Genomic DNA, 25,007 nt, shown 5'->3' with positions numbered 1-25,007 from the left:
TTTAAACACACACACACACGCGCACACACACACACACACACACACACACACACACATATATATATATATATGTATATGTGATATTAAGTTTCTTTTCCTCGTTGTAACAAGATTTGGAATGCAATTTTCAAAAGTTACAATTATTTTCGCAAAAGGAAAAGCAGATTGAAACAATAAAAATAAATATTTTAGAAACATTCTGCTGCAAAATAATATTCATAGCATGGACTTTACACTTTGTTTTATTATCGTGTTCCTGTTCGTGTCAACTGTTCAATGTCAACTTTTTTTAATGACATTAATCGATTCATTAAATTAACGATATAAAAATGTAGATGCAGAATTGCAATATTTTGCAAACTAAGCATTACAAACTCTAACAAATTAAGATCTCTGCATATTATATACTATATATTATTATGCATATTAGAAAATCTTGGGCAGGCATTTCAACGTTGCTGACACGTTTAAAAATGCCACCAGTGCGTGATATTCAAGATCTTCATGACCGTATCACTGCAGGTTGCGAGACGATCCGCTGTACGCCAGGCATTTTTGAACGTGTCCGTGAATCGATGCGTCGACGTGTCACTGCTTGTATTCAGGAAAATGATGAACATTTTCAACATTTATTGTAACATACTCAAGGTCACATTAAAACCAAATTTAAATAAGCCTAATTAAACGATTGTCGTCTACAATAATTAATCCTAAATTTTTCCTTGTGTAAGTAATACAGCTAACAGTACTTTCAACATAACTCCTGAAATAAGCATTTCCGCACCTACATATGTCCATATAACATTTTTTCATCCTTCAGGTGTGAGGAATATCTCCTTAAATTTTTGACATACCTTTTTAGAACATTCTGTATATATATCATCTCTCTCGAAATAGACCATCTGATCTGAGAATAATAAGTGCGTTTATTACAATTAAAATAATTCAAGAATAGCAACGATCGTCGTTTGTGGACTTTCCTAAAAATAATTAGAGGCAATAAGTTACTAAATCGCTTAATGAGAGTCTTTTTTATTTATTGAGCTATCGAATTGATAAAAGTTTGACCATATACATTTTTTTCCACAAAAATTGATAAAAAAAGTAAAATTTTTCCTTATATGCCGTTAATATCGATATCTCGATTAAAAAAGAAAATTCATCTTAATCAAAAACTCGCTACTTCAAATCTCGGTTCAGATTTTTAAATGATTTTACAATCATTTTTATTTCTCAGATAAATATATATGTGCGTGTGTATATATATATGTCATTAATCAAAGTGGAATTATTCAACCGTCCGTATCTCAAGACATAAAATTCTGATTATTAATACGCTCTTGAGCTGCTGAACGGCTATAAGTATAGGTCTCAGATTTACATTATCAGTTCGTGAAGATTTGTTTTACTGACATGTGTATCTGCTTGGAGAGATTTACAATTGCATTGTAAACATTCGAGTGTTTCAGTTGATCGTCGTATTAGAAAAGCTCTATCAGGTAATATATAAAATAAAACTTTATAATATTATTGCAAAATCCCAACAATGATTAATAATTCTATAAGTATTTTAAGGGCATTATTTTAACATAAATTTCTTCAAATATCACAAGCTGGTAGTTTTAATTGATTTTATATGATTTTTTAAATTATAATTTTATTAAATATATGTTATAACAGAAATATTATAAAAATATTAACAATTAGAAATATTATAAAAATATTAACAATTAGATATACAACAAAACAAAAGAACAAACACTTATAAGAAATCACGATAATTATACAATTTGTATATTATATGAAAACACAATATAACAGAATAATAATTTTGATAAACATCAAATAAAAATTAATAAAATAATTCTTTGTTTATGACACAATTTGCGAATGCTTAATTAAATAATTTTGGTTTATTACAAAAAAACTCTGTACGTTTACAAAACAATAAAAGTATATTTATAGATCTAAGATACTTTCGAACAAAGATTTGCACAGAAGTGAATTTTAAGTGGACATTGTGATGTAATCGCTCAAGAATTTTATACATTTATACAGTTATAGACTAAATTTAAAATTATAACTAAAATGTTAATGCTAGAAATAATTTATATGTTAAATATTTGCGAAAAGAATTGACATAAGAATTGATAAGGAATAATAAATGACCTAATTAATGATTTTGCAATAAATTCTCACGAAATGTTATCTTTTGCAATAGAAAGCAATTGCAAGTAATGGTCGAAAAATTAAAAATATCTTTATTGGAGATTCATACATTTTTTATTACATAAATAATATTTTTTTTCCTTTACAATAAACAAATTTATCATATTTTTTCATGAATCTTTAAAGTTAATCATAAATAAAAGTTAACTATAGAAATTAATTATATAAGTTAACTATAAAAAAATATATAATTAACGCATTTCAGTGATCTTTTTATTACTCCCTCTCTCTTTATGTCTCTTTCTATTTAGGATTAACATTTAGAATAGCAAGATAATTATCAATTTTATCGGAGAATTAATACCATTTATTTTGTGACACGTGTGATTCAAGAATCAAAGAAACAATAAACAGAAGAAACTTAATTTGACAGTTAAGAATATCAACATTAAGAATCAATGTTTATCAATATATTGTTATTATTCATGTTTATTTTTTTGATACATTATTATTACGTACATTATGGAAGAAGAGGATGACTTCTTCATCTTATACCGGGACCTCCGAGCGTTCCGATTTTTGGTCATGTATTTCTAGTCCAAGTTTCAACAGGCAAGTACAAAATTTTTATTCTATTTACGTTAATTGACAAATGACTCATACAAATGCATACATACAAGCAAAAATATTAAATTCATAAATCCTTTAGAGAATTAAAGTGATTATTACATGCAGATTACATATCTGAGCACTTCTCTTTGCAATATCCATTTGTAATTAAATTTATTATTTGTTTGTTTTCAAGATAAAGATGCGTTAATATTGAAAATAATAATAAAATTAATCGCACTGAAATTTTTGACTCGATAATTAAAAATTAAATCAAAATTGGCAAATCAGAGATACAGCACAGTAGGTGGAACGCAACAGAGAAACAACACTTCCTTCCTTCTGATTACTCGTATATTTCAAATTAAATATAATTATGTTAACAAAAATGAACGTTTCGGATGATCTTTTGATCATTCTTCAGCACGTCGTTAATAATATGCGTTACAAAGTGTTATACAATAACGCATCAAATTATAAAAATATCTTTCCTTGACGCGTAGATTAGTAGAACGCATAGACTTTAGATTGTATCTCTCAGATATCTGGCAAGCACGTTAAATTGTATCAAGCAGATATCTGTTTTAAATAATTCTTCAAATTATTGTATTGTAATGTGCCAATGTGTTAAATCCCAATAAATCTAATAAGTAAAAATATGAATACAAAGAAATATTACGTAACATACATAATATATGAAATATACGTAAATTAACTCTTTATATTTTAATTACTAGTCAGAAACATGACTTATCAAATTCTGCGCTTTTTACAAATTGATAATGATATCGTTGTGTATCTCTCATGTTGATTTGAGATTCAATGATGAGCAGTTAGAACTAGCATATTCCTTTCAATTTGTCATTTTATTACAGGTATGTGGATGATTTATAGTTTTGACGATTCCCTCTTCCATGTTCAATGAGCTCTTGGATATCTTCAACTCTATTCATCTGAGATTTCAGTTCGCAATGGAGGAGGGAATCGATAATAAACTTAATTTCCTTGAAGTTATGATAATCGTGAATAATTTAATTGAATTTGATATCATAAACCTACTTTTTCTGGGAGATATCTAAATTATAAATGGAATCATCCACTATGCTATAAGAAAGGAACAATTGTGGGATTGGTGGATCGTGCCTTTTTATTGTCACATCCAAGATTTTATCAAAAAAAAGCTGATAATCAGCATTCTCTTGAACAATGGTTACCCTCTGGTTTTCAATGTAATATGAAAACGTCTAAGGTTGCTATTGGCCAAAAATCAAACAAATTTAGAGCCTAATGAGAGGACCGTCCCTTAAAAAAATCCTCATATTTCACAATACCTTACATATCAACAATGATTTTCGGAACAATTTAAACGAATTCTTCGCGATCATGACGAGATTACTTTATTTTGACCTAGCTAAATTTCGTAGTTTTGTCAGAGTCCATAAAAACATAATGCCAAAAGATTCATGCAGCAATATGTAAAGTCTCATGCAATGATTGCGAAGCGTCATATGTCGGTTAGATTAGGAGACAATTAAGAAAACGAATTTCAGAGCACCGAAACCATATCCAGAGTAATACTTCGCAATTTTCAGTCATAACCAATCATAGACTCAAATTTGGTCATGATTTTAATTGGGAAGAACTTGAAATTTTGGACAGAGAGTCCTAATTTGACAAAAGACTCGTCTCTGAAATACTGTTTATCAGGCGACAAAAAATAGCTTGAATTTGCAGAGTGATATAGAGGACTTGCATCACGCATTTGCGACGATAATCGATAATTTATCGAAAATATGAGATGATGGTTCACATATTTATACATTTGTTATTATCAAGTCAACCGAGTTTGTTCTCGGTTGAGTCTATGTTTACTTCCTAACAACCGAAGACATATTTATACATTTCATCATCGAATCTTAAGCCAACTTGAAAGATACATAATGGTATAGTTAAACAGTTAATTAACACTACAATTGACAACAATATATTGTAACACGTATATCTACGCTACGTTAATCTAACGTTATCTATCGAAGACAGATATTTTTATAATTTGATGCGTCAACGTATAACACTTTGTAACATATATTATTAAAGTTGCACCGAAGAGGGATCAAAAGATCATCCGAAACGTTCGCTTTTCTCAATGTAATTATATTTAATTTGAAATATACGAAGGATAATCAGAAAGAAGGAAGTATTGTTTCTTCCTTGCGCTCCAACTATTGCACTGTATTTGCAAATTAATTTGCCAATTTTGCACTAATTTGCCAATTTTGATTTAATCTTTAATTATCATTATTCGAACCAATTTTCAATTTTATTTAATTTTTATATCAATATTTATAATATATTTTTCAGTGGAACAATGGAAGTTATTGTGTACAGTATCTGACAAATATTATCCTATTTTCAAACTATGGGGATTGATCGAATTTATTGTGTCTATCCGTCATTCAGATGATCTGGAAGTAATAAAAAAATTTCTGAAAAGATTTAATTCTCTATAGATATTACAATTTAGATAGATTTACAAGATCTACTATTTCACAAGATTTTTGCTGATAAAAATATTTCTTCAAAGAATAAAAAGATCGATACAGAACTCCATACAGATTAGATTAAAATATGAGATACAATTAATAAATTATTTGTGCATTTGAGATTGAATGCTACTAAATAGATGTTTCCGGTGATTTTAGAAGATACTAAGCAGCACTAAGCACATCGATAAAAGTCGTGCGTATAATGTATTACATCCCTGGTTCGGCACAGGTCTCCTCACCAGTACAGGTACCATAATAATATTAGCATATAAAAACGTACAAATTTTTTTATTACAGTTTGTTATCGTGTATTAAGGGAATATTCTAGTCTAGCGGAAAAATTGATTTTTTTTTCCTATTTTGCAAATATTTGGTATGGAAAATATGCCTGTAAGAAGATTTAGTCCGATTCACAAAATTGATAAAGTTATAGCACCTGGTATGGAGCGATCTCGGCACTCGAGCCGCGCGGCGCACAATAGAGCATTTAGTCATTTATATTTCGGTTAAGTTCAGCTAATGAACTGCTTGAACGTTGTTTAGGAGCAGAAACATAAAATAGCAACGAAAATTTTTTGAATTTATTGATTTGGACTTTTGCCTCAAAACATCTTCATTCCGGGGCAAAGATGATTGAAGTAGCAACTTTTCTGGCAGTTATTACCTTCAATGAAGAATTTATACCAATTTTGAAAGTTATGAACGTAATGAGAGTGAGACTATTGGTCACAGCAAGCGGAAATGTACTCAAATTCTTGGAATAAAGCTCATATCACATGCTCGGAACGGCATCCAACTGACTTCGTTAAAGACGAGAACATAAATCGCAGGGAAGAAAGAACAGCTCAGCAGGACTTCTATGAGCAGAAAGAAGGTCCCCTCTATGGCCCTGCACTAACTGATTGATCGTAAATTATATCTATGTAAGTACTCTATATTCAGTACGAAAAACTTTAAACGTGTTTTTCTCGAAATCATGTTTTTCTTTTTGGCTCTCATGATATTTCAAAAACCAGTTGATCAATTAAGCCGAACTTATGCATATGTACATCTTCAGCATATGTGTAGCTATAGCTCCAACCAAAATCAAATCGGAATATTTTTTTTTATTTTTACAGCTCTTTAATGGTGAAAAAATGAAAAATCGAAATTTAATTTTCTAAATAACGTCATTTTTTCAATATTTTTCTTTTATTTTGGTACTTGCTATAGCCAAACTCATAGTAATTAAGAATCTCTTTGGTTTTTTGTTTCAGATAAGAAAAACAGCCGGAATCATGACAGCTATGGATCAATTCTTTTTTCATGATCTTATTCAATTTTATATATCGCACTTATTTAACATTATTTTTTAGTGAAAAAATTTTGAAACATACTTCAAGTATGTATAAATATTTGGGAAAAAACCATATCTTCAAAAAATTTATACTTTTCTTTAAACAAATTCGTAAAAATAGCATACAAAAAAATTCAAGACTGGAATACTTCATTAAATTCTCAATTTTAAATCAAACATCATTACGTAACAGACTTTTTAATAAATTTTAGTATATTTTTTATTTACCAATCTATAAAAGATTTAATTACAAAATTATAATTAAATTCAAGTTAATACTTTCAACATTTATCGTAGAAATTTCATGAAAAGATATATTTAAAGGATTATAAAAGAATTTTTTGCGACATAAAAAGAAATAAATGTAGAATAATATTGTTATTTAAGATTGGGCAATAAACATTAAACTAAGAGAGACAGTATAACATTTATAAATCTTATTCTATTATTTGTATTTTATTGTATAATTTTGCGTTATCTTGTTTTTGTTTTAGGCGTTAAATGGCAAGCACGGCGAAAGATATTAACACCTGCATTCCATTTTAATATATTGAATCAGTTCGTCGATATCTTGATCAATGAAAGTAATTGCATGACAAAATCTTTAAAGGATGTCGGAGGCACAGTTGTAAAGGATTTATTACCATTTATTAGTGAATATACGTTAAATGCGACATGCGGTAATATTCTATAAATAATTCATCTTTTTATCTACATTAAATACGTTATTGAGGCCGTGTTCACTGCACGTGCACGAAAAACCTGACTTATTTGCCAACATTGTACGGTGCGCATGGTGCTTGAGGCTGTACGCTATTTTATGTTTATTTTTTAATTTTTTTAAAAACAGAATCAAAATTATTCACATGTTATCTAATCTATTTATTTTATTTTCAATCATTGTTTCAGTGATATCAATTAGAAGTTGTTCTCTTATTAAATAAATTATATTCAAAATAGCGATATTGAAAAATATCATGCATAGTTCTTATAAAATCTGGGTAAATATTTACATTATCTTTACATAGCCAGCCCCAAATGATTTGACTTTGACATATATTATTAAGATCATTGCCCTGAGTAACATCCAAAAGATTTTAGGCGTCGTTCGTTGTTTATTAAAAAATTATAAACAAAAAAGACACGAATTTCACGTAATCTTTAAACATCTTGTGCACTTAATGGAATGTTTTTTTGACATATACGCGGTTATTTAATTATTTATTTTGCGTTTTTAAAAATAAGAAATAGTTATTAATAAATATTAAATTATTCAGAAGTGGTATGGAGTGGACCTCGTTTAGTGTGGAAAGTTGCAAACCTATGTGGAAGCGTACAATAATAGACCTCGCTTCGCACTGACTCAGGGGTGGTGTGGGGTGGACCTCGCTTCACGTGGAAAGTTGCAAACCTATATGAAATCAAATCTATGTGGAACTGTACAAGAGATCTATTATTGTATGATTTCACATAGCTTTGCAACTTTCTACGTGAAGCGAGGTCCACCCCACACCATCCCTGAGTCAGTGCGAAACAAAGTCTATTATTGTACGCTTCCACATAGGTTTGTAATTTTCCAGACAAAACCAGATTCTCAATTATAATCGATGTATATGCAAAGGTCAAAGAAATTGAGATGTTCTTCAATATGCTTATTCCTTTATAACTTTAGGAAGGAAAACGTTGTTTCTTCTGGCATAGACAATCATATTGTGCATTTTATGTCCACGAATTCTGGAACACTTTCTATAATAATAAATAAATTTTAGAAACTGCCATGGGCGTCTCTTTGCAAAAACTCGGCGAGTTTCAACAACAGTATCGAAATGCAATTTACGAAATAATCGAAATGATAATTTATAGGTAATTCAATATATGAGAGTATAATAATTAACTGTGTGACATGTCTGTGACATGTCTCCCTTAAATTATTATAATGTTATAGCTATACATTTTGAAAAATAGATTGATTATTAAACAGTCATATGAACAACTAGTGTTTATATCAATGTTAAATATCGATTTGTTTAAGTCCGCAATTAGCAATTAACATGTATTGTACATGCTCTATTAAATGTTTTAATTAAATTGCTTTCAATCTTGAAACTATTGAAAAATTTAAAAAATATGAATTGTATGGGAAAAATTTGTAGATTAAAAAATATTAGATTTGATAAAAAAATATTTAGCTAAAACAAAAATACAATGTTTTTAGAAGGTTTTCTCTCTCTGTATAACTTTTTCATCACACATATAGTTTTAAATTTTTTATATATTTTCTATAATCTGTGATTCTTTAGAGTTAAGATTACTCTATTACTTCATGATAGCTTTAAATAATGCTTTTACAAAATAACATTATTATTGAAATTATATAACTTAATGAATTTTGTTTTAGAGCATTAAAGCCTTGGTTTCTTAGTGATTTATTATTCTCATTATCGCCACAAGGAAGAAAACAAACAAAGATCTTGAAGATATTGCATGGATTTACAGAAAAAGTATGTTATAAATCATGTTATCTCCTTAAATCCTTCGAGCATTTTTAAAAATTACAATAAATCTTGTAATATTAATAACATATTACATTATTAATATTTATAATGTAATACAATATGCCATTGCTATTTAATACAAAAATTAAATATCGTACTCGTGTATAGGTCATCGCGGAAAGAAAACTTTATCATGAACGCACAGGTAATCGATTCTTAAAGAATCTTGAAGGTGATAAAGAGATGGAGGCAGAAGATATTGAAGTATTTGGAAGTATGTAAGAAATCAGAGTTTCTCAACTTAAATTCGACTTTGCAATCTAAAATTATAAATTATACTTGCTCTATTTACACTAAATATATGTATAATTACATACGAAATGATGCAATACATGTTCGCTATAAGAATAAATTATTACTATTTGTAAGAAAGTTTAAATTTTAAACTAGAACAATGTTATATAATTAAAGCGCAATGAACGCAAAAATGAGGTAATCGCTAATTGTTTATTTCTAGTTAAAAAAAACCGACTAGCCATGTTAGACCTTTTAATAGCGGCATCTCGAGAAAGTTCTTTAACTGATTTGGACATAAGAGAGGAAGTCGATACTTTCATGTTTGAAGTATGTATATGTAATATTTTTTTTAATTTTTTGTACATATTATCTAAGCACATATAACAATATGACGATCTGATTATAGGGTCATGATACTACAGCAGCGGGTATAATGTTTGCTTTATTATTATTAGCTGAACACAAAGATGTCCAGGTATACCTCAATATCTTATGACATAATATTTAAATATTTAATATTTAAATATTTAATATTTAAATATAATACACTGTAAACAAGTACTTGATATTTGTACTACTTTGAATAAAAAGCGCAATTTAAATATTATGTCATAAGATATTGAGGTATACCTGGACATCTTTGTGTTCAGCTAATAGTAATAAAGTAAACATTATATATATATATATATAGGGTGGGCCATTTTAATACGTCCACGGGAATATCTCCTCAGGTAAGGGCGATAGCGGAAAATGCCTCAGACAAAAGTTGTATGGTTTGAAAGGGGCTATAAGATGGTGTCATTAATTTGACCTTGGAAAGTCGTTTGAAGGACACGTAAAGGTCACTTTCAATTTCTTAAACGGGACTCCCTACTTTTTATTGCATATTCTTGTAGTTTATCTCAAGAGCTTTCCAAAACACTATAATAAAGTATTTTTTTATTGAGTACTTTTCGAGTTATGAGGCTTGAAATCATTTCTTAATTTTACATAAATCATAAAATATCTAGCAAGATATTTTTTTTTCGTTTATCTTACCTTAATACTTTTATGTACAAAATAATGAGAGGAATCGATTGATGTAAAGAAAACACATAGTTGTTTTTGAGAAAAAATGTGTAAATTGCAATTAACAATTACATATTTTTTCTTAGAAACAACTATGTGTTTTCTTTAAACCAATTGATTCCTCTCATTATTTTGTGTATAAAAGTATTAAGGTAAGATAGTCGAAAAATGAATATTTTACTAGATATTTTATGGTTTATGTAAAATTGAGAAATTATTTCAAGTCTTATAACTCGGAAAGTACTTGATGAAAAAATATTTAATTATAGTGTTTTGGAAAGCTCTCGACCTCAGCTATAAGAGAATATAATAAAAAATATGGGTTGTCATTTAAGATTTTTATGGTGACCTTGACCGCGCTTTTCGAGGGCATCCCAAGATCAAATAAATACCATCAGCTAATAGATTTTGTTAAGCCATTCTTTTCTGTCTAAACTATTTTTTCAAAAAATTAATATTTTCTGAGATATTTAGCCGTTCCGGAACTTTTGCCCTACCCTGTATTATATACAGGGTGTCAAGCGTATATATACCCAAAAAAAAACCATAAGTAGATCTCGTTAAACTGAATTAAAAAGTCTTTTATCATTTTGCAAAAACTACGTAAAATTTCGAGATATTAAGAAAAAATATGTAATTTGCAATTAACAATTACATATTTTTTTTCGAAACAATTATGTATTTTTATTACATCAATTGATTCCTCTCATTATTTTGTACATAAAAGTATTGAAGTAAGATATACGAAAAATGAATATTTTACTAAATATTTTATGGTTTATGTAAAAATTGAGAAAATTCCGAAAGAATTAAAACTTCTCAAGACAAATATGAACAAATATGTTTTGATTTATTATGAATTTATTTATATTTATGCATATAAAAAAAATTGAAAAATATATTTTAATTATTATCGATGATATAGGAACGTGTGAGGGTTGAAGTTAATACTATGATGCAAGAGAACGGAGGGAAACTTACCATGAAATCATTGCAAAATTTATCATATTTAGACAGATGTTTAAGAGAAGCGCTACGTTTGTATCCCAGCGTGTTTTTAGTATTACGAGATACTGCGGAAGATGTAAAACTACGTAATTAATCACTTTATTTGATATGTTTATGAATATGTCACATAACACGAAGTATAAATTATAGAACGTAAAATTTAATATACATATTATATTACATTTTAAAAATACAATATTATGTACATATTATTTTTCTCAAAAAAATCTTATTTTTATAAATTTTGAAATTTTATAATACTTTTTAGATTCATATGTCGTACCTGCTGGAACAATCTTACATCTTAATATTTATGGAGTTCACAGAGATCCTAATTTTTGGCCAAATCCAGAAGTATTTGATCCAGATAGATACTTGCCCAAGAAGATGCAGAATCGTCATCCTTATTCCTACCTGCCATTCAGCGCAGGACCAAGAAATTGCATAGGTGAATTGGTCGTGATTTTCATTTCTCTTCATGCTGATAATTTTTGTATAATGTATTATTAGGTCAACGATTCGGTTATGTTGGAATTAAAGGCTATGATAGCTCCTTTGCACAATTTTTATTTGGAGCCCATTGAGTATTTAAAGGATATTCAATTGAAGGCCGATATAATACTTCGTCCTTTTCATCCGGTTCATATGAAATTCATCCCCATCAAATGCAAATAGCCGTTTAAAACTAACACAAATACTACATGAGTGTAAGATGTGCAAATTGCAAGAAAATCGTTATACATATTATTATATTATATCGTTATACATTAATATTATATACATATATGCATTTATAAACAAAATACACATTGTATATGAACATTGTATTTAAAAATATGGAGATGGATATTGTTTGTTAACAAAAATATAGATAATTTTTAATATTTAAAAATCAATATGGTTCTCATTTAAAAAATAATTATTTGACTAGAAAGTGATTAAAATTTCTTATAAAATCGCGTGGAAATGTCGTAAAAATACGATCCGAACACTCCGCGCGATCCTCGCTGAAATGGCCGACTACTTAATCACGCCGATCACGCGCTTATTAGCCGATCTTCTTTAATTAATATCTTGAAATTTTACGTGGTGTTTGTAAAATGGTATAGGATTTTTTAGTTCAGTTTAACGAGATCTATTTATGGTTTTTCTCTGACACATGATAACTGAGGTACCCTGTATATATACAGGGTACCAGGGCAATCTCTTCCCAAAAAAAGCTCTTGTAACTTACCACGAGAGCTTTTCAAAACACTATAATAAAGTATTTTTTCATCGAGTACTTTTCGAATTAGGCTTGAAATAATTTCTTAATTTTTACATAAACCATGAAATATCTAGTAAAATATTCATTTTTCGATTATCTTACCTTACTTTTATTTACAAAATAGTGAGAGGAATCAATTGGTGTAAAAAAGACACAATTGTTTCGAAAAAGAAAAATGTAATTGTTAATTGCAAATTAGATATTTTTTTTGTCGAATGTATGTAAGATAATTGTATATATATGATCAAGATAAGTATTTAATAAGAAATACTTAATAATAAACACTAATTAATAAAATTAATAGACATTTATTAAAGGCGTCTTTCTTATCCATCTTAAGCACATCTTTTTATTTTTTCAAAATTTATTTATTAAATTTAAAGCGTTCCGCACTTGTAGCAAAACGCGTTTTAATATTATACGTTGCACCGTAATATTACTATAATCTTACATTGTAATATTTCTAAGAGCGGGCATTTCAACGTTTATGCAAGCTTGCAGTGTAATGTTGCAGTAACATTTCGCATCTTCTATGCAATATTACAATGTTTCAATGATAGGTCTTTGTAACGTTTTTGGAATCTTTCGATGTTGTATGGGATTATACATTTTTAATGATAATTTTATTTTATTTTACACAACTGTCAAAACTGATAACTGATTTGACAACTGCAAATAACATAAGCGAAGCAATTCGCAGTGCACATATCAGCACCGTAAAAAAGAAGCAACGATATACTTCGAGATTTTCGACATAATATGCCTTTTTTAGAAAGGATTAAAAAAATAGTTGTAATTATCATAAATATAGTTATTTTCAGCGTCAACTATAAAGTTAAAGTTTTTATTACTAGGCACAAGATTATTATTATCAACATTATAATAGTAATAATTAAAAATAGAAAATCTCAATTATAATTAATTTTACTATGCAATTATATTATTTTTTTAAATTATGCAATTAATTCCTTGCTCAGTATATATTTAGCAAAGATCTTTATCGACTCCAGAGCAATGTTGAAATTTCGATCGATGGATTCCAATTGCCATTACATCAGCTGAAGAATACTGATGGAGATACAAAAGAATTAAAATTCGATATTATTGGTCAAATTCGCAGAAGATATAACTATAGGCAAAATACCTATGAAAAGGGTGGGAGTATGACAGGGAGATACAATATCTTCGAAACTATTTACCTAGCACTGGAGGATATTTTCAAGAAACACCCTTGAGATAAAAAGGGTATAAACATCGATGGCCGATATTTAAACCATCTCTACTTTACGGACAACATTTTACTCATTAATATCGATTTAAAACAACTGGAAAAAATGTTGATCGACCTAAATGCTGTATCTGAAGGAGGCCTCAAAATAAATGTCGGGAAAATCAAGGTCATGACCCTAGAACAAACAATTATTAAAATGAAGAAAAAAATAATAGACAAAGTTGAAGATTATATATATCTAGATCACTTATACTAGATCACATATTGTGTAGATCAATAAGACTATACAAGGAAAATCAAATGAAATGGCCGAAATAGTGAAACGAATCCAAATGACGTGGGTTGCAATGGGAAAGTTGGGATTCATTCTGATAGATCGCAGTATTCTAATAAATTTGAAAAGAAAATTCTTGCATGTGTCCTTTCGGTTATAAGATACGAAAAGGCATTGATTGTAAAATCAGCTAATAAACTCAGAGTAGTGCAGCGAAGTATCGAACGAATTATGCTCGGAATCAGCCAGAGCGACCGAGTTAGGAATAAGGAAATCAGAGAAAGGATAAAGGTGGAAGACATCATAGCAAGGATTATGAAGCTGAAAATGGAATTGGGTGGAACACATTGCAAGGCAAGGGGACAAAAAGTGGACCAAGTATATCGTGCAATGGAGACATAGATGGAGTGTTGGCAAACCACAGAGGAGATGGATAGACGACATCAAGAAAAGAGTGGGCAAAAGATGGATTCAGGAGGCACAAAACAGATCAGAGTGGAGGAAAAAAGGGGAGCTTATATCCAGGAGTGGATGAATAAAGACTCTTAAAGAAGAAGAAAAAGAAGAGATTAAAGAAATTATATTTTCAAAGACTATTGTTCTCGTTCCTTACATTGCATCGAATTCTCATGTACTCTACCGAGTAGAAGTTTACAGTTTGATAAAGAAAGAGAAAGAAATGAGATATCTTACAAGGAAAGTGAAACAAATATCTCTAATGAACTTTGATGAACTTTGGATATGTTATCTAAATCAAGTGTTACGTCCAGTGGACTCCACGATTCTTTTCTTTCCTCGAAACGATTTCGTGGAAGAAGGAAATCAAGGATCGACTTGCATTCGGAATGCAAAGCGATTCTTCTTAGAAATAAAGATAGCACTTAGAAGAACGCAACCTCACCCGCGGGTATCGTCATTAAACTTTAACAAATCTAATACTGAGAATGGCCAGTCGAGATAGCGTCAACGAAACTCTAAATAAATTTACGAGTTATATGATGAAAAGTTGTTATGAGAAATTCTAACTGTCCCGTATCTATGGGTACGGCTTTATGTTCCAAGCCTCTCTATCCAAAGAATTTTCAAAATAAAGATCTGGTCCTCGGAAGAGTGACAAATAATAAACGTAAGACAAAACCTTTCGAAATTGATAGTGCACGTGCGCTCGTTCGACAGGCCACCCTCAAGCGTTCTCCGAATCGCCAAATTATCAAGCGATAAGATAATCAGCTCACTCCCACTCTCTACTGGATGGAGCTAAGTCTCGAGCCAAAGGGCTTAACCAATTAAAATCTCAAGAGACCCCTCTCCTTTTAAAAAATCAAGCTCCTTGACCTTAGGAAGGGAGTAATAGAAATCATTTGATTCGCCTAAAAAGATTCCCCACCATCCAGAAGGGAGGAGGAGTAAAATCCTTAAAACTTGCGAGCCGAAGACGCGGACACTTCAGTTCACAGTTCATAGAACACAGTTCATTTTAAAGAAATTACGACACCTCTTTCGTGCAGCACAGAGTATCTGTTTAAATTCAATCATTGTCAATAAGTAAGTGAAGTGAGTGAGGTGAACTTTGGATCAACTGAGCATTCTACTCATCTTCAACCAACAGCCACCCACCTGCGCTTTCAGCTCCGGTCGGATTAAATTTCTTTTTCAACACCTTGCAACGTTCACAATAAGTAGTAAGTTTAAATTTCTCTCTCAGTTCCTATTTCTCTTTCCCATTCGACTGGCGATATCAAAAACGATCTTTAAGTAATTAAAGAGTTTGAACTATAGATCCTTAAAATAATAAAAATTTAATCAATAATACTCTCTATCAGTTAGAATTTCATAATAACCATCAATAGTAATTTATCCTTAACAATTCAATTCCCTTTCCATATAACTCTTATCTATTCGTTGCGGATTTCAGAATTGGAATTCACGAATATTCCTCCTATCTATTCGTTGCGGATTTCAGAATTGGAATTCACGAATATTCCTCCTATCTATTCGTTGCGGATTTCAGAATTGGAATTCACGAATATTCCTCCTATCTATTCGTTGCGGATTTCAGAATTGGAATTCACGAATATTCCTCCTATCTATTCGTTGCGGATTTCAGAATTGGAATTCACGAATATTCTTCCTATCTATTCGTTGCGGATTTCAGAATTGGAATTCACGAATATTCCTCCTATCTATTCGTTGCGGATTTCAGAATTGGAATTCACGAATACTCCTCCTATCTATTCGTTGCGGATTTCAGAATTGGAATTCACGAATATTCCTCCTATCTATTCGTTGCAGATTTCAGAATTGGAATTCACGAATACTTCCCCACTCTCCAAAGATTCTTTACAGCAATCTATCCCATTAGTTCCCTTTAATTTTCTTCTCGATATAAATATATATATATATATATATATATATATATATATATATATATATATATATAATTACTTCTTCAAATTGTGATCGGATATATTTCAAATGAAAGGATTGAACGATAAATAAACCTTGAAGATCGTTCCTTGATAGAGACCTAATATACCTGATCGATCATCTATCTTCATCAATAATTACCGTATTTAAATCGCGTATCTTAAATTTTACTAGTGTCGCCTCATAATTCGCGGTCAAACAATAGGCGTTGGCGGAATCGCCGGAACAAACGGTTAAGAGAAGGGCTGGCTCAGGCTATCGGCGGTCCAGTAAATCGTTCGACCACTAGTATAGACAGTAATAAACTCGATACCTGTTTAGATAGCAAATTTTAAATTAAAAGTAACAAAATTGTAATAATCTCCAGCCAGGGTTAATACTTAAGATTAGATTTACCACTTTTATTCCTGGCTGACGTCCTCCGAACCAATGTAACACCCGCGGAAACTCCCTCACACATACAAACAACACACATATAAAACTTTCAACTATATTTTGTATTTTTAGAAAAGATCTTTATGTAAACATTTCATATCGCTCAAACGACTAATTATTGAATAAATGATAATTTATAATAAAATCTTCATTTAATTTTGCTACCCGTTCTCATTCCTTGAAGTCCGAAATCGCACAGGGTCCCGTCCCGAGTAAAAGAGATTCGATTCTCTTACCGAAAAGGGACCGACGAGCGTAACGGCCTGGGACACTCACAGAGTTAAAGGGACCATTCTGGTCACTGACCTGTGCCAGGCCCCTGACAGTGCGCTCGACCCGATCTATACACACGCCCGAAAAGTGTGTCACCGGGTAAGTAGGTTGCGTCTTTCCAGACGGCCCGACCTTTTAAGGGTCTGGACGTAACACAAGCTTGCATCCGATTTACACTTTTTAGCCTACTATCATCCCCACTTCTTTTGTTTCATAGTATCTGGACTCTTCGCGGAGACGTAAGACACTCGAGTTCAGGAATTAATTGCAAATCATATGGAGCTTGACATGTCTTTCCCTACACTTTTAATTCATTCAAAAGTTATCATTATTATAAGTTATAAATTATAAAATTAAAAGTAACACTAAAATGGAATATATAGTAATTGTGTGTATGTGTATATGTATGTATGTATATATAACATTCATGATCTAGATTAAAATAATAGATATATATATTTTTATTTATTTTCTTTCCCCCTTGAAAAAAATCGATACTACACTAAACTCATCAAAATCGGAAGTAAATCACATTTGTATTGTATTTTCTATACATATATAAGTATAATCTCTCTCGAAATAGGCCACCTGATCTGAGAGTAATAAGTGCGTTTATCACAATTAAAATAATTCAAGAGTAGCAACGATCATCGTTTGTGACTTTTCTAAAAATAATACGAAAAGTTACTAAATCGTTCAATGCGCGTCTTTTTTATTTATTGAACTATCGAATTGATAAAAGTTTGACCATATACATTTTTTTTCTCGAAAATTGATAAAAGAAGCAAAATTTTTCCTTATTTATCGTTAATATCGATATTGATATCTTGATTGAAAAAAAAATTCATTTTAATCAAAAACTGGATACTTCAAATCTCGTGTATATATGCGTCATTAATCAAAGTGAAATTATTCTCAACCGTCTGTATCTCAAGACATAAAATTCTGATTATTAATACGCTCTTGAGCTGGTGAGCGGTTAGCCTTGTGTCCTGTTTTTATGCATTATGCGCAGAAAATCTATAGTTTACGTTACGTATATTATAGATTTTTGCGCGTAATGCATGAAACGCAAAGCAGCCTAGATCTCAGATTTACATTATCAGTTCGCGAAGATTTGTTTTACTGACATGTGTATTTGCTTGGAGAGATTTACAATTGCATTTTAAATATTTTAAACATTCGGGTGTTTCATTAATCGTATTAGGAAATCTATCAGGTAATATATAAAATAAAATTTTATAATAATATTGCAAAATATCTCAACAATGGTTAACAATACTATAGTTATTTTAAGGGCATGATTTTAACATAAATTTTTTCAAATATCACAAGTTGTTAGTTTTACATGATCTTCTGTTATAATTTTATTAAATATATATTATAATATTTTTGCAGAAATATATGTTTGACAATTAGGTACACAACAAAACAAAAGAAGAAATCCTTTAAAGAAATCACGATAATTATACAACTTTTATTATATGGAAATACAATCTAATAGAATGATAATTTTGATAAAAATCAAGTACAAATTAATATATAATATATAAAATAAAACTTTATAATATTATTGCAAAATCCCAACAATGATTAATAATTCTATAAGTATTTTAAGGGCATTATTTTAACATAAATTTCTTCAAATATCACAAGCTGGTAGTTTTATATGATTTTATATGATTTTTTAAATTATAATTTTATTAAATATATATTATAACAGAAATATTATAAAAATATTAACAATTAGAAATATTATAAAAATATTAACAATTAGATATACAACAAAACAAAAGAACAAACACTTATAAGAAATCACGATAATTATACAATTTGTATATTATATGAAAACACAATATAACAGAATAATAATTTTGATAAACATCAAATAAAAATTAATAAAATAATTCTTTGTTTATGACACAATTTGCGAATGCTTAATTAAATAATTTTGGTTTATTACAAAAAAACTCTGTACGTTTACAAAACAATAAAAGTATATTTATAGATCTAAGATACTTTCGAACAAAGATTTGCACAGAAGTGAATTTTAAGTGGACATTGTGATGTAATCGCTCAAGAATTTTATACATTTATACAGTTATAGACTAAATTTAAAATTATAACTAAAATGTTAATGCTAAAAATAATTTATATGTTAAATATTTGCGAAAAGAATTGACATAAGAATTGATAAGGAATAATAAATGACCTAATTAATGATTTTGCAATAAATTCTCACGAAATGTTATCTTTTGCAATAGAAAGCAATTGCAAGTAATGGTCGAAAAATTAAAAATATTTTTATCGGATTCATACATTTTTTATTACATAAATAATATTTTTTTTCCTTTACAATGAATAAATTTATCATATTTTTTCATGAATCTTTAAAGTTAATCATAAATAAAAGTTAACTATTAAAAAATATGCGATTAACGCATTTCAGTGATCATTCTATCATTCTCTCTTTCTATTTAGGATTAACATTTAAAATTGGACAAGATAATTATCAATTTTGTCGGAGAATTAATACCATTTTTTTGTGACACGTGTGATTCAAGAATCAAAGAAACAATAAACAGAAGAAGCTTAATTTGACAGTTAAGAATATCAACGTTAAGGAACGATGTTTATAAATATATTGTTATTATTCATATTTATTTTATCGATATATTATTATTACGTACATTATGGAAGAAAAGGACGACTTCTTCATCTTTTACCGGGACCCCCGAGCGTTCCGATTTTCGGCAATATATTCCTAGCCCGAGTTTCAGCAGGCAAGTACAAAATTTCTACTCTATTTACGTTAATTGACAAATGACTTGTCATTTATGCATGCATAAAAGCAAAAATATTAATATTCATAAATTCTTTGCTCTGAAACGTATACACTGATAAAAAAATCGATAATAAAATTGACTATAATTGCATGGTAAAAAAATTATAGTTAGGATACTCATTTTTATAGTAAATTTTACTATAATACTGGTAATATAAACTATATACGCATGGTACCGAGAAACAATGAAACTTTTTACTATAATTTATAATAATTTCAAATATCATATAAGTAAAAAATGAAAGAAAGGAATGATACATATAATTTTACTATTCATATAGTCATTGTAACATTAATAATGGTAAATATTACTATATTATTATCTGTCGTTTAGATATTAATATAGTAGTAATAAATGAAAAAAATTATAATAACAGCTATATCTAAATGGTACGTGGAACCTGATGAATAGCACATTTAACAACATAAAACTTATTATTTGGAATGATTGTTTGTGGCACATATTTCTTCGCTTGCCGTTACGCGGCGCACTACTCTTAACTTTTCTCGTGTTTAATATTTAGCATAAAATGTATATAAAGGACTAGTATTAAACACGTAAGATCTAAAGTATATTTTTTTCCTCTTAGCAGTAGTGCGAGAAAGAGGATGCTACTTACACGCAGGTTCTCGGATTGTATGCATGTGAGCATCCTCTTTCTGACATATCACTGTTTATCAGTTTAATTTCAGACAAACTGAATTTAAAATAATTTATTTAATAATCTGGATTCCTTGTTAGGATTCAGAATATTAAACAGATTATTTGAAATTATAGACGGAAAAAAACTTTTAAACAACTTGGTGCTGCGTATATTAAAAATCTGTAATATACGTAACATGTATTACAGATTCTCAGTACTAATAGTGAATTTCGGAACACTACGTATACCATAACCATATGGTTACATGAAATGGATATTATGATTTTACGAACTATATTTTCATGTTATATCAACTATATTTTTTATAGTAAAATGCACTATTATATATGCTTGGCGCCTTAAGATACTATAAATTATAGTGAAATTATGATAATTTCAACTATAATTTTTTATCAGTGTACCTATGAAGATTATTTGTCTATTTTCGAGATAAAGATGCGCTAATATTGAAAATAACAATAAAATTAGTCGCTAAAATTTTTGAATCGATAATTAAAAATTAAATTGAAATTAGCAAATTAAAGACACGGCGAGGTAATTGCAGCTCAAGAAGGAGAAAACACTTCCTTCTTTCTTCATTACTCATATATTTCAAATTAAATATAATTAAATAATATAATTACATTAACAAAAATGAACGTTTCGGATGATCTTTTGATCCCTGTTCAGCGCGATATTAACAATATGCATAAAAAAGTGTTATATAAGTGTGTGACGCATCAAATTATAGAAATATCTGTCCTTAACACGTAGAATAGTAGAACGCATAGATGTTAAATTTTATCTCGCAGATATCTGACAAGCACGTTAAATTATATCAGGAAATATCTATTTCAAATAATTCTTCAAATTATTCTATTGTAATGTGCCATTGTGTTAAATCTCAATAAATCTAACAAGTAAAAATATGTATACAAAAAAATATTACGTAATATATGTAATATACAAAATAAATGGTAAATGTTTACTTTAGGTTACACAGCTCGAAAAAGTTTTATTTTCACATATGTTGTAAAGGATACATTCCTAAGTAATACACCGTTTGAATTTTGCGGCGGTCTCTCTTCGTTCTTGAAATATGAGATTTTGAAATCTTGAAAACATTTTGTAACGCATATTATTAAAGTTGCACTGAAGAGAGATCAAAAGTTATCCGAAACGTTCTACTTTTGTTAATGTAATTATATTTAATTTGAAATATACGAATAAATTCGAAGGAAGGAAGTTTCTTTCTTTCGCTCCAACTACTGCGCTGTGTCTCTAATTTCCCAATTTTGATTTAATTTTTAATTATTATTATTCCGACTAATTTTCAATTTTATTCAATTTTATTTGATTTGATTTAATTTTATTTAAATTTTGTATCGATATTTATAATATATTTTTCAGTGGAACAATGGAAATTATTGTGTACATTATGTGATAAGTATTACCCTATTTTAAAAGTATGGGGATTATTCGAATTTACTGTGTCTATCCGTCATCCAGATGATCTGGAGGTAATAAAGAAATTTAATATAAAATAAATAATAAAATTTCCGAAAAGATTTATTTCTCTACAAACATTACAATTTACCTAGATTTAGGAATTTTGTATTTCACAACAAGATTTTTGCTGATAAAAATATTTCTTCAAAAAATAAAAAGATCGATAAGGAACTACAGATTAGATTAAAATATGAGATACAATTAAGAAATTATTTGTGCATTTGAGATTGAATGCTACTAAATAGATGTTTCCGGTGATTTTAGAAGATACTAAGCAGCACTAAGCACATCAATAAAAGTCGTGCATATAATGTATTACATCCCTGGTTCGGCACAGGTCTCCTCACCAGTACAGGTACCATAATAATATTAGCATATAAAAACGTACAAACTTTTTTATTACAGTTTGTTATCGTGTATTAAGGGAGTGTTATAGTCTAGCAGAAAAATCGATTTTTTTCCTATTTTGCAAATATTTGGTATGGAAAATATGCCTGTAAGAAGATTTAGTCCGATTCACAAAATTGATAAAGTTATAGCACCTGGTATGGAGCGATCTCGGCACTCGAGCCGCGCGGCACACAATAGAGCATTTTGTCATTTATATTTCGGTTAAGTTCAGCTAGTGAACTGCTGGAACATTGTTTAGGAGCAGAAACATAAAATAGCAACGAAAATTTTTTGAATTTATTAATTTGGACTTTTGTTTCAAAACATCTTCATTCTGGGGCAAAGATGATTGAAGTAGCAACTTTTCTGACAGTTATTACCTTCAATGAAGAATTTATACCAATTTTGAAAGTTATGAACGTAATGAGAGTGACTATTGGTCATAGCAAACGAAGATGTACGCAAATTCTCGGAACAAAGCTCGTATCACCTGCTCAGAACATTCCAGGCATTCAATTGACTTCGTTAGAGACGAGAGAATAAATCGCAGGGAAGAGAGAACTGCTCGGCAGGACTTCTATGAGCAGGAGGAAGGTCCCCTCTATAGTCCTGCACTAACTGATTGATCGTAAATTATCTCCATGTAAGTACTCTATGTTCAGTACGAAAAACTTTAAACGTGTTTTTCTCGAAATCATGTTTTTCTTTTTGGCTCTCATGATATTTCAAAAACCAGTTGATCAGTTAAGTCGAACTTATGCATATGTACATCTTCAGCATATGTATAGCTATAGCCCCTACCAAAATCTAATCGAAATATTTTTTTTTAATTTTTACAGCCCTTTAATGGTGAAAAAATGGCAAAAATCGAAATTTAATTTTCTAAATGACGTCATTCTTTCAATATTTTTTTTTTATTTTGGTACTTACTATAGCCAAACTCATAGTAATTAAGAATCTCTTTGGTTTTTTGTTTCAGATGAGTAGAACAGCCGGAATCATGAGAGCTATGGATCAATTTTTTTTTCATGACCTTATTCAATTTTGTATATCGCACTTATTTATAATTATTTTTTAGTAAAATAATTTTAAAACATACTTCAAGTATGTGGAAATAATATGTGAGAAGAAATCATATCCCAAAGAAACTTACACTTTTCTTTAAAAAAATTTGCAAAAATATCATACAAAAATTCGGCTTCTAGACTAAAATACTTCCTTAATATCCCCTTGTGTAAACATAACAATGCAAAGTTGAAAACAAATAATGAACTAAATAAATAAAAATATAAAAGGAAATGCTATACAGATCGAAACATTTAAATTGTAAAAAAAATAAAAATAAATAAATCCGGTCGGAGACGACGTAAACATGATTTTTTGAAGTAACGGAAAACTTTCGTGTAACAAATAAATTACGCATTGTATAAACACAATAAATTTTAATAAGATACATATCCTGTTGAAATAATTTTCCTCACTTTCACTCGAAATACACAATTATTTCGGTTGCACTGAAGTTTATTATCGATCTATAACAAAAAATCAAATGAAACGTTACAATTAGATTTAAATATTATCTCTTTTAAATGGTGAACATGTATAATATAACTTATATATCTTATACAGGGTGTCCCAAAAGTCTCGGAACGGTCGAATATTTCATAAACTATGCACTTTAGAAAGAAATGTTTCAGACAAAAGTTGTATGGCATGAAGGGGACCATAAGATAGTGTCGATGGTTTGACTTTGAAAAGTCGTTTGAAGGTTACGTGAAGGTCACCTTCAATTTTTTAAATGAAACTGCCTACTTTTTATTGCATATTCTTGCAGCTTATCTCGAGAGCTTTCTAAAAAACTATAATTAAGTTAGTTTTCATTAAGTACTTTCCGAGTTATGAGGCTTGAAATTTTTCAATTTTACATAAACCATAAAATATCTAGTAAAATATTCATTTTTCGATTATCTTACCTTAATACTTTTATGCACAAAATAATGAGAGGAATCAATTGCTGTAAAGAAAACACATAATTGTTTCGAAGAAAAAATATGTAAATTGCAAATTAGCAATTGTGCGGGCAATAAAATTTGTAGAGTAAAAAATATTTAGCTTTGATAAAAAAATATTTAGCTAAAACAAAAATACAATGTTTTTAGAAGGTTTTACATAACTTTTTCGTCA

The 25,007-nt window shown here is 29.2% G+C and overlaps 1 protein-coding gene and 1 pseudogene across 2 annotated transcripts; both read left to right on the top strand.

Annotated features, from left to right (window-relative positions):
• Window positions 1-1,394: 1,394 nt before the first annotated feature.
• LOC145973664 (cytochrome P450 4C1-like) lies at window positions 1,395-12,854 on the top strand (annotated as a pseudogene). Its single transcript, XR_014439531.1, has 13 exons — window positions 1,395-1,499; window positions 2,481-2,781; window positions 5,140-5,249; window positions 5,481-5,571; window positions 7,155-7,340; window positions 8,430-8,523; window positions 9,059-9,161; window positions 9,324-9,429; window positions 9,673-9,779; window positions 9,859-9,927; window positions 11,446-11,614; window positions 11,797-11,976; window positions 12,039-12,854. The product of XR_014439531.1 is annotated as a cytochrome P450 4C1-like (transcript).
• Window positions 12,855-18,524: 5,670 nt separating this feature from the next.
• Window positions 18,525-24,278, top strand: LOC145973663 (cytochrome P450 4C1-like). The gene is made up of 6 exons (XM_083103195.1): window positions 18,525-18,654; window positions 19,917-20,218; window positions 22,335-22,444; window positions 22,698-22,788; window positions 23,197-23,466; window positions 23,803-24,278. Exons 2-5 carry the CDS (start codon window positions 20,065-20,067, stop codon window positions 23,364-23,366), a joined length of 525 nt encoding a protein of 174 aa, XP_082959321.1. The 5' UTR covers window positions 18,525-18,654; window positions 19,917-20,064; the 3' UTR covers window positions 23,367-23,466; window positions 23,803-24,278.
• The last annotated feature ends 729 nt before the right edge of the window (window positions 24,279-25,007 follow it).

This window comes from Camponotus vicinus, unplaced genomic scaffold (assembly GCF_025532165.1).
Source record: "Camponotus vicinus isolate PSW18456_S1 unplaced genomic scaffold, iyCamVici1.0 SCAF_6, whole genome shotgun sequence".
Classification (NCBI taxonomy): Eukaryota; Metazoa; Arthropoda; class Insecta; order Hymenoptera; family Formicidae; genus Camponotus; species Camponotus vicinus.
This window is presented reverse-complemented; position numbering and strand designations above follow the sequence as displayed.